Source organism: Saccopteryx leptura, chromosome 1 (genome assembly GCF_036850995.1).
Source record: "Saccopteryx leptura isolate mSacLep1 chromosome 1, mSacLep1_pri_phased_curated, whole genome shotgun sequence".
In the NCBI taxonomy this organism is placed as follows: domain Eukaryota; kingdom Metazoa; phylum Chordata; class Mammalia; order Chiroptera; family Emballonuridae; genus Saccopteryx; species Saccopteryx leptura.
Genome location: NC_089503.1, coordinates 290,175,478 through 290,187,279, shown reverse-complemented (window position 1 = coordinate 290,187,279; position 11,802 = coordinate 290,175,478). Strand labels below are relative to the sequence as shown.

General features: G+C 41.9%; 1 protein-coding gene across 1 annotated transcript; it reads right to left on the bottom strand.

Annotated features, from left to right (window-relative positions):
- Positions 1 to 2,027: 2,027 nt before the first annotated feature.
- Positions 2,028 to 11,441, bottom strand: LOC136388365 (homeobox protein NANOG-like). The gene is made up of 4 exons (XM_066360258.1): positions 11,294 to 11,441; positions 5,189 to 5,445; positions 2,577 to 2,663; positions 2,028 to 2,441 (listed from the first exon to the last, which is right to left on the bottom strand). The coding sequence occupies exons 1-4, from the start codon at positions 11,439 to 11,441 to the stop codon at positions 2,028 to 2,030; spliced, it is 906 nt and encodes a 301-aa protein (XP_066216355.1).
- Positions 11,442 to 11,802: the final 361 nt, after the last annotated feature.

The following is an 11,802-nucleotide window of genomic DNA, read 5'->3' as shown; positions in this document are numbered from 1 at the left end:
TTACATTATTTCCGTTTTATTTATATTTAAGTCTGAATGATGTTTTATTTTTAAAAAATGACCAGATTCCCTCTGTTATATCCGTCTAAGACTCACTGTTGACACTTGTCTCATAAGTTCGACAATTATATTTTAAAATACCAGTTTTTACGCCGGTTGCATAATTTTTTGTGCATTTATCCATCCCACCCTAAAGTCCAGTCCGTGAAAATATTTTCTGACATTAAACCGGTCCGTGGCCCAAAAAAGGTTATATGGCCCAAAAGGTTATATACCACTGATCAAGGGTATATAAACAGCCCCTGAACTATTTTTGGGATTGTACGATTTGGGCCTGCAGATGCCCCGTGTCACTCTTCTGTACCTGAAAATAACCAAAATTTATTCTTTCAGTGATATTACACACAAGGAAAAAATAAGTTTGTTCAGGTCTAATTAATTCACCTAGCACCATATTATCCCATCTTTGGTGACTTTTATTTTACTCATTTTTTTTTTTTTTTTTTTAAAGGCTGCTCCTGGGGAAGATGGGCACAGCCCTTTTTATTTATTTTTTTTTTTAATTTTTATTTTATTTATTCATTCTAGAGAAGAGACAGAGAGGGAGAGAGAGAGAGGAGAGAGAGACAGGGGGGAAGAGCTGGAAGCATCAACTCCCATATGTGCCTTGACCAGGCAAGCCCAGGGTTTCGAACCGGCGACCTCAGCACTTCCAGGTCGACGCTTTATCCACTGCGTCACCACAGGTTGGGCTATTTTACTCATTTAAAATTTTTTTTTTCCATTAATGTGAGAGAGAGGAAGGGATGGGGGGGGGGGGAGAGAGGCATCAACTCATTGTACCACTTACTTGTTCTACTTAATTGTACACTCACTAGATGCTTCTGGTATTTGCCCTGTCCAGGAATGGAATCTGCAACCTTAGTGTGCTGGGGCAGATGTTTTATTCACTGAGCAACCTGATCAGGACCCCTTTGCTCATTCATTCATTTATTTATTTGTTTCTTTCTTTCTTCTTTCGACAGAGTCAGAGAGAAGTACAGACTGACAGGAAGGGAGAAAGATGAGAAGCATCAATTATTTGTTGTGGCTCCTTAGTTGTTCAGTGATTGCATTCTCTCATGTGCCTTGAGGGGCGGGGAACTACAGCAGAGCAAGTGACCCCTTGCGCATGCCAGGGGCATTTGGCTCTAGCCAGCGACCCCTCATTCAAGCTGATGAGCCCGCACTCAAGCTGGATGAATCCGCGCTTAAGCCAGTGACTTCCAGGGTTTCAAACCTGGGTCCTTCACATCCCAGTCCCACGTTCTATCCACTGTGTCACTGCCTGGTCAGGCCCCTTTGCTCATTTCTAAGATAGCAATATTCCTATTGGCTAAGAAAGATTTCAGTTCGTTTCTCCCCCATATCAAAAATGCAATAAATAACAATGTTTAGCAAATTTTTACTCTTTAGACCACTGGGTAAAATCAGGGTAGAGTCAATTAACAGTAAAATAGACATTTATTTGTATTTAAATGTACAAACCAATCAGCAAAACTCGCATTATTATCATTATAGAGCAAAATATAAAACCTCTTTTACAAATACTTAAGTAACAAATTAGGGGTTGTTGTAAAAACAGCAAAAGGGTCAGAGGAAATCAGTGAAGCATAGTATCACTTAACCATTCACCTGAATTGAGGTTTTTAACAAGCCTTCCAACCCCAGAAAATAATCTTTTATCACACATTATTTGTACTCTTACTTTCTATTCTTGACGTTAAGATTCTAGAGTTACCCAAAATAATACTACATCTAATTATCTATAGCCAGAGACATCTTTTATTTTTGTCTATAGCAGCAAGGCTATAGAAACCTCTTTGATTAGATTCAGGTCATAACCCACTCCCACCCTTCCAAATTGGCACCACAGGCATAATGAGAAGCAATGATCAAGGCAGAGATACCCAGGGAAATCCTAGGAGAGGTAATATAGCCACTGCCCAAATTGAGACTGAAAATAAATCCATCGTCACGCTATAAGTTCATGGCTGTATGTTCATGGAGCCAGGCTGTGTGTTCATGGAGTAATCTGGGAATAAATCCACGGTTTGATGAGCACTACAATAACACTTCGGGGTTTGCAGTATTACATCATAGCTTTCTCTGGCAGTTTCCAAAGAGACCTCCAAATCACTGACAAGATTTTGCTGGAATTGGATCTGGGGCTGTAAGGACTCCTCTCCAAAACTATAGAACTGATTGTTCCAGGCCTGGGGACACCAGGTCTGATTATTCCAGGAATGGTAGTTCCAAGATGGGCTGTTCCAGGAATGGTTGCTCCAAGCTAGGTTACTGCAGGTTTGGTTGCTCCACATTGAAAAGTTTCCAGAGGCATTCACCAGGTATCTCTGGTGACAGGAAGACAGGCTCTGGTACTCTGTGGTTGCTGAGCTCACCTGCAAAGGGAAGGGTGGGTTCACTGAAAGAGGACAGGAAAAATCCGAATTGTCTGTGACTGGGATTGTGTGCTTCAGCAACAGACAAAACTAAAAAATCATTGAAAGGAAAGAGCACAGTAAGTTTCCTGTTACCTGAGCCACACGGTTGCTGTTCTTTGACCAGTTGTATTTCTGCCACCTCTTACATTTCATTCTCTGGTTCTGGAACCAGGTCTTAATCTGCAGGAAAACAGTAACAGGAAAACATAAAATAGTAGTAACAAAGATGTGCTAGGGATCAAGGAGTGTTAACATCTTTTTCCCCTGATAGCTACAACTACCTAAAGCTAACAAAACATGAATTTTTACTTTTTAAAAATGTGCTGAGCCTGACCAGGTGGTGGCGCAGTGGATAAAACTTTGGACTGGAACATGGAAGACCCAGGTTCAAAACCCCGAGGTAACTGGCTTGAGCCCAAGGTCGCTGGCTTGAGCAAGAGGTCACTCACTCAGCTGGAGCCCCCTGGTCAAGGCACATATGAGAAAGCAATCAATGAACAACTAAAGAGCCTCAACAAAGAATTGATGCGTCTCATCTCCCTTCCTTCACATCTGTCTGTCCCAGATCTGTCCCTTTCTGTCTCACTCTGTCTCTGTCACAAAAAAAAAAAAAAAAAAAAAAAAAAGAATTCTGATCACATTTAATATAGGCTAAGCTAAGCTATGAAGTTTGGTAAGTTAGGTGTATTAAAGGTGTTTTCAATTTACAATATTTTCAATTTAGGATGGATTATCAGTACATAACTCTACCATAAATTGAGGAACATCTGTATTTCTAAGCTTTACATCAAAGGTCACAAATTCAGATGACTACAGAGGCCACATGTAAATGAGTGACAGTTAAGTCTGGGGTGTGTACTGAAGAATGCATGGCCCATGCACAGAGAACAGCTGACTGTTTTCCAGTAGAATGAGGGCTTTGGATTGCCAGATCTAATTTTTGAAAAAAAGCCAAAAATTCAGGTTTATATGATGCCTTCTGTTGGAAAAAATTCAGTCTGTCACTGGCTTGAGCAACGGGTCACTTGGTCTGTTGGAACACCCTCCCGACCCCCCCACCCCCCATCAAGGCACACCCGAGAAAGCGATCAATGAGCAATGAAATGAGGAAATGAGGAATTGATGCTTTTCATCTCTCTCCCTGCCTGTCTGTTGCTATCTCTCTTGGAAAAAAACAATGACATCACAGAATATATATCATATATTATAATATCGCAGAATAGAAGACTTTCTAAGTATGGCACCAATGATAAGAAACCATAAAATTAAATGCCAATAAATTATTTAAAAAAATAAAGATGTATGAAAAATGATAAACCTCAGTAGTAATCGAAGGCCCACACATAAAAGCAAAAGATGCAATTTTTACTTTAATGAGAACTGATACTGGCTAGGGCCTTCCTAACCTGAAGATGGGAGTAAACACCCCTTTTGACTGAGGCAAAATTGGAAATGTTTTCCAATTTGGGTTTGTGCACAGAGAAAAGTGTTAAATAAATTTAAGACATATTCACACAGTAGACTGTTTCATGAACAATGGTTATGATACATGTTACAGAAACATTTCATTTTCATATTAAAGTATTTGAGAGGGGTGCATTAGAAGCAGAATATAGAGAAAAACAGTAACAATGTTTATATGCAATTTAGCCTTATTATTTTTTATTTCTTAATAATTATTTTTATAGTATGTTTCATTTTAGGTGATCAAAATGCTTTGTAAATTTTTTTTATTTTATTTATTCATTTTAGAGAGGAGAGAGAGAGAGGCGAGAGAGACAGAGAGAGAGAAGGGGGGAGGAGCTGGAAGCATCAACTCCCATATGTGCCTTTGAGGAGCCACTGAGCCACTTCATCCGCAGGTGTTGTAAGGTACCAAAAACTACAGAATTAATATTTTAAGAGGCTTGGAGGACATTTTATTAATTTGGGTTAAGGTGTGCAGAGAAATTGTGAGAGTAGTCTCTGTACTGTGTGATTGGCATGACCAGGATGGCCCTTGGCATTGTATTGTAAATGCAGAGGGGAGGAAAACATGGATTCCCAGACATTCCACCATGCCTGTGGGGAAAAGGGTGAATGGCTAGCCAGGTACAGGGAGAGAAAAGCCAAAATAAACCTTTTCTTATAGCAATGAGCCTCCCCACCGAAACTACCTCTCCTATGTAAATGCGTGTGTGACTCTGGACAGAGAGATAGCAGATAAACACTAGATAATATAGGAATGCCTTTAATATGTAAAGAGACATCTTTCTACCATTGTGTTGGCTTGTAAATTTTGTTTTCTCCAAAATGATGTATGACTTGCAAACTGAACATGGTCCTATCATGTTAAAGGACATATGACTATAACCAATAGTGGTAAAGGGCTCCTAATTACAATTTTTGCTTCTGTACTTCCCACTTACAAAACTATAAAAACTAGGTAGAACAAAGGGCCGGTGCGCTCTCCCTCAGATTTCTGTTGGAGCTGCCTCCGATTGGCCAAGCTAGACAATAAAGCTTTGATGTGTAAACGAGGGACCTTGCTCCTGTCTTTCATGTTTTGGGTTCCTCCGAATTTGGCTTAACACCTTGACCAGGCAAGCCCAGGGTTTCGAACCGGTGACCTCAGCATTTCCATGTCGAGGCTTTATCCACTGCGCCACCACAGGTCAGGCTATTTTTTATTTCTTATTGCAGAGACAGGAACAAAACAACCTTACCTGTTTGTAGCTAAGGTTCAGGGTGTTAGAAAGTTCTTGCATCTGCTGGAAGCTGAGATATTTCTGTCTCTGAAATCTCTCATTGAGTACAGAGAGCTGGGTCTGTGAGAAGACGGTTCTGATCTTCTGCTTCTTGACCTGGACCTTCTCCTTCACAGTGCCTCTATCTACAGAAGTAGGTGGTATTACATCGGGACTGGTGGAAGAATCAGGGCTGTTCTGAATAAGCAGGTCCATGGAGGGAGGAAGAGGAGAGACTGTTGGGAATAAAAACGACATTGTTTTCTAAAGCTTTTAAAATATTAAATGTGCAAATGTATTATTTTCAAAGCTTTTTCTTTTTTTTCCCTTTTTTTGAGAAGACAGATACATGGAGGGAGAGATGAGAAGCATCAATTTGTAGTTGCATCCCAAGTCCAGCCAGTGATCCCTTGTTCAAGTCAGTGACCATGGAATTATGTTGATGATCCCATGTTCAAGCCAGCAACCCCAGGGTTTTAAACCTGGGACCTGAACATCCCAGGTCAATGCTCTATCCACTGGGCCACCATAGGTCAGGTATATTTTCAACACATTTTTTAAGTCCTCACTACCTCAGAGCTAGGTAGTAAGCAACCTGAATAATTTGCCAACTTTTGTATAATATAGTTAGTGTACCAGTGTCACCATTTTACATGCAATGGACATAGCTAATAATAACTGACAAGGCTAATAGAATGGACATGGCTATTGCTGAAGAACACAATGGGACTCAAACATCAATGACAAAACCCGGGCTGTTCATAAAGGTCAAAATGGATTACTTGACTCCCACCTACCGTGTGTGTCCCTTTGTCACGTCTTTTTGTAATCTCAATTATTACCTACATAACTTTTAAAACTGATTGATGATTAGCTCTTTCCAGCTGGTGCCAAGCCATGGGAAATCTCTTGGGACAAGCCCCCCATACAAAGTGAAAATATCAGCTGAGACACCTTGCTGCCAATACTAGCATTGGTCTTTGCTGCATACACATAGTCTATATCAGGGGTCGGGAAGCTTTTTGGCTGAGAGAGCCATGAACGCCACATATTTTAAAATGTAATTCCATGAGAGCCATACAACCACCCATGTACGTTATGCATTATCTAATAAAAATTTGGTGTTTTCCCAGAGGACAGCTGTGATTGGCTCCAGCCACACGCAACCATGAACATGAGCAGTAGGAAATGAATGGATTGTGTTGGGCGGATAAAATGTATTATGCTCACTTTGTTAAAGATGGCGCTGCCCATGTAGAGGCTGTTGTCCAGGTGATATTAATGTGTGTCTCTGTGGGCAGGCAGGATCCTTCTAGCCTGGGGCTTGGTTTTAGGATTAAGCCTTTCCCACCCGTTTTGATGTGGGGTGGTACAATCCCATCATGCCCCAGATAAGTGACTTTGTACTAGAAACTTCCCTGTTTTGTATATTGGATAAAAGGTTATGAATCTACACTATAAAATGGGGGCAGAACAGAAGCTTGTGCTCTTAGTTCCTGAGATTATCATTAGAGGAGACAGCAGAGAGCAGAGAGCAGAGAAAGGCCACGTGGAGGAGACCATGAGAAGCAGCCAAGATGGCGGAGTGTTGAGTGAGAAGCCAGTTTGTGCAGAGTTTGTGCAGGGAGAAGGAAGGAGATGGGGAACAGAGGTGAATAAGTCTGGTGAGCTAGAAACCTTTGGTTCTAGGAAACTCGGATAAGTCAGTAGCTTTGTGAGCACTGAATGTGAGTGGGTTTTGGAGCCCAGTGTGTGTTTTTACTTGCCCGCCGGGTGCAAGCTAGGATTAAAGATGACGGCCCACCAGTTTTTGGTTCCTTTGTTTCTTTACCGACTGTCCCAATCCAATGCGAACCTGCATGGGCCAGGCTGCTGTGATAGTGGCCATGGCTACTGGCTTTACAGATTGTAATACATGAGAATGTTTTATATTTTTAACATTTATTTTTTTATTAAAGATTTGTCTGTGAGCCAGATGCAGTCATCAAAAGAGCCACATCTGGCTCACGAGCCATAGGTTCCTGACCCCTGGTCTATATGCAAGGAGGCAGCAAGAAGTACTAGAAGTGTGCAACTTCTCCTGGGACTCCTGATGTATGTGCAAAACAAGACTGATGTTATCTACAATGTATCTATAATTGATCTGTACCAAGACCCTAATAAAGAACTGCACTGTGCTCATTGACAGCACAGCGTTACCTGGGCAGCAAGAAGTGGGCCAAGCTGACTCCTGAAGAGGAAGAGATTTTAAAACAAAAAAGTGATCAAAAAAATTTTAGAAGAAATATGATGAAAGGAAAAAAGAACACCAAAATCAGCAGTCTTCTAGAGGAGCAGTTCCAGCAGGGCAAGCTTCTTGCATGTATCGCTTCACGATGAGGCCAGTGTGGCCAGCAGATGGTTCTGTGCTAGAGGGCAAGGAGCTGGAGTTCAGCTGAGAGAAACCAAGGCCTGGAAAGGCAAAGAAATCTTCTTCTCTCCTGGCCTTGGCTGGATACCTCAGCTGGTTGGAGCATTGTCCCAATGCGCCACGGTTATGGGTCTGATCCCTGGTTAGGGCACATTCAAGAAGCAACCAAAAAGTACATAAATAAATGGAACAGATTGATATTTCCCTCTTCCTCTCTCTCTAAAATCAAGAAATAACTTTTTAAAGAGAGTTTTAAAAATTCTCTTCCCTCCTTTTTTAGTTCATGTAATAAAGGTGTTTATTCTAATAAAACAAAAAATAAACTTATAATTAGACTCAGGGAATCCTATAAAACTAAGTTTTATTGCTCATTTCTAAATAAGGGGACTAAAAGGACACATGAACTTCAATGGGCTTCTGTTTCAGTACTGACTTTGCCTTTATTAGCTCTGTGACCTCATCTCCAAAATTCTTCCTCCCTCACTCAGTTTCTCCATTGCTTAAAATGAGGTAATACAGTGTGTCCGTAAAGTCATGGTGCACTTTTGACCGGTATCAGGAAAGCAACAAAAGACAATAGAAATGTGAAATCTGCACCAAATAAAAGGAAAACCCTCCCAGTTTCTGTAGGATGATGTGGCAGCATGTGCGCATGGGCAGATGATGATGTAACACCGTGTATACAGCAGACCAGCCCACGGCCATGCCAGTCGAGATGTGGATGGTACAGAGGAAAGTTCAGTGTGTTCTGTGGCTAGCTAAATTCGAATCTGTGACCAAAGTGTCAACGTGAATATAGGCGCATTTATAACAAAGTGCCACCACATAGGAATAACATTACTCAGTGGGATAAGCAGTTGAAAGAAACCGGCAATTTGGTGGAGAAACCCCGTTCTGGTAGGCCATCAGTCAGTGACGAGTCTGTAGAGGCTATACGGGATAGCTACCTAAGGGGCCTAAAAAATCTGTGCGTGAGCCCACATCAAACTGCACTGAATAGGTATGAAACTGGGAGAGTTTTCCTTTTATTTGGTGCAGATTTCACATTTCTATAGTCTTTTGTTGCTTTCCTGTGACCGGTCAAAAGTGCACCACGACTTTATGGACACACTGTAGATAAAAAAAAGCTCTCTAGCACCTGACCAGGCGGCGGCGCAGTGGATAGAGCATTGGACTGGGATGCGGAGGACCCAGGTTCGAGACGCCGAGGTCACCAGCTTGAGTGCGGGCTCATCTGGTTTGAGCAAGGCTCACCAGCTTGAGCCCAAGGTCACTGGCTGAAGCAAAGGGTCACTCAGACTGCTGTAGTCCCCAGTCAAGGCACATATGAGCAATCAACAAACAACTAAGTTGCCGCAATGAAGAATTAATGCTTTCTCTCTTTATTCCTGTCTATCCCTCTCTCTGACTCTCTCTGTCTCTGTAAAAACAAAAAACAAAACAAAACAAAAAAACCTCTCTAGCACAGCACCTGGACATATCGACTTAGTGACGGAAATTTAATTTACTGTATTACCTAGATTGAATAGGCACTTCAATTCTTATTTGCACTCTAATTCTACGCTAGTTATGGTACAAATACACAGGCTTTAAAAAGCAAAACTTCACAATTTGGTGCTTCTTGCAAGTAACTCTAAAAAGGAAGTCCTCAACTAAAGACTAGAAGTAGGGTGTGTTTTACATCTATACCAATTCACCATCTAGACACACTTGCACTTGGCTAGCTATGAAGGGATGCTCACCTGCTTTTTCCCAAGCTATTGCTCTCACAATCCAGCGCCGTACTTTTGACGTTTGCAGTTATCGAAGGACATTAACAAAGTTTAGGAAAACAGGGAAACATTAATATTTAACACTCAAACACAGCAGTAACTCCCTTGCCACAACTTAGTTTTATAGTTGTAATAATAATGTAAATAGTTTTTGAAAAATAACAAACAAAATGTGGTGCTACCTTTACGTATCCCAAAGCATGACCCACACCCACAATTATTTTTAAGAAATTATTTATTGATTTTACAGACAGAGGAGAGAGGGATGGGAGCGAGATGCATCAGCTAATAATTGCTTCACTCTAGTTGTACATTGATCAATTGCTTGTGGTATGTGCCTTGACCAGGCAAGCCCAGGGTTTAGAACCAGCAACTTCAAAGTTCCAGGTTGACACTCTATCCACTGTACTACCACAGACCGGGCCAGTTGGTTAGAAGCCTAAACACTGGAGTGGAGTACAGGCTTTGAAGCCAAACTGGTTTTTAATTCCGAGTTCTAGCCACTAGGGCTGTCAGCAGATTAAACTTTCTGGAATTATCTACCATAAAGCGGAGTGAATGCTTCTCCTTGATATTTAGGAGATCTGAGCATGAGCTCACACAGCTTTCCATTAACACCCATACATCCAAAGGGGAGAAAAGCGAATGAACTGCTACTGTTGTAGAAAGATCAAACATTTCAACAAGGTGAAACCCCTGTAATTATTCATACCATTTGTGGCATTTCTGGTAGAGACTGACCAGCAAGGGGCCACTCACCACCAACACCTTACCCCACCCTCCAAGCTGTGATGTTATCACTTCTGGCTTAGCGATATTTACTGTTACTATGTGTCAGGAACAGCATTAAGATTTATACATTAGGCCCTGGTCAGTTGGCTCAGTGGTAGAGCCTGGCATGTGGATGTCCTGGGTTCTATTCCGGGTCAGGGCACATAGGAGAAGCACCTATCTGCTTCTCTACCCCTTCCCGTCTTGCTTTTTTCTTTCTCTCTCCTCCCCTCCTTCAGCCAGGACTCGATTGGAGTGAGTTCGCCCCTGGTGCTGAGGAAGACTCCTTGGCCTCACCTCTGGCGCTAAAAAATGGCTCCAGTTGCAAGGGAGCAATGCCCCAGATGGGTAAAGCATCACCATTAGGGGCACATGTGGGAGTCTATCAACTGGGACATTCGTGAAAGGGCATGTGCCACTAAGAAAATAATGAGCCTGACCAGGTGGTGGCGTAGTGGATAGAGCATCGCAGAGGACCCAGGTTTGAAACCCCAAGGTCGCCAGCTTGAGCCCGGGCTCATCTGATTTGAGCAAAGTTCACCAGCTTGAGCCCAAAGTCACTGGCCTAAGCAAGGGGTCACTCCATCTGCTGTAGCCCCCCTCCCCGCTCCGGTCAAGGCACATATGAGAAAGCAATCAATAAACAACTAAGGAACTGCAACAAAGAATTGATGCTTCTCATCTTTCTCCCATCCTGTCTGTCTGTCCCTAGCTGTCCGTCTGTCTCTGTCACCCCCAAAAAAATAATGAGGTGTCTTGAGAATTAATATACTGCTCACAAAAATTAGGGGATATTTCAAAATTATATAAAGTGATAAAAAAGCAGCATTTGATTTTTATTAAACAAGAACATCAGAAAAGCAAATGACAAGTCAAAGGAAGTTGTTTGATTATGCACTGACATGCAAAACCAACTTTCATTTCATTAGTGAAAATGCACTTATACAAAAGGCTGAAAGTACTGGAGTATCTGCATGTTCCCTGATCCCCTAATTTTTGTGAGCAGTGTAGATAATGGATACCTGCTTCTATTAATGGGCTGTACTGGCTCAAGTGGAAAAAGGATGACCTTTATCACACACCCCCCCCCTTAAGGAATTCAGGTTTTCAAGAATTCCATTTTTTTCTTACCAGTCTCCGTGCGACGTTTCTCAGCAGATATTCCCAAGGATGCATAGTTTTCTCCAGGCTCATAAATCTTGGGCACTGGTGAAGATTCCCTAGAATTAAATGCTCCAGGGCAGAGTCCATTTTGGGGACAAGCCGAACCCACACTCATGTTGCTGGATACAAGGAGAGAGGGGGAAAAACCCAAAGAGCAAAACTGTAAGAAAGTCCCAGGCTTAAATACCTAGATAGAAGAGCTTAGGGAAATAAAAAGATCTCCAAATACCAAAATATCAAAAAGATGGGATAAAGGGAGTCATCTTCCCAGTAACAGGAGCCAAAAATCCCAATCTAGCAAAAACTGAGGATTTAGGAGGCTGTAGATTTATAAGGGAGGCTCAACCAAATTTAGACCCACCCCTTCTGGCAGCCCCGCACCCACACACACCCTTGCAAATTCTCAGTTAAACTTGTCTGCCAGTTTTACCACGGCCATTGTTATGCAAAAGAGGCAGCAGAATAACCCAGACTAA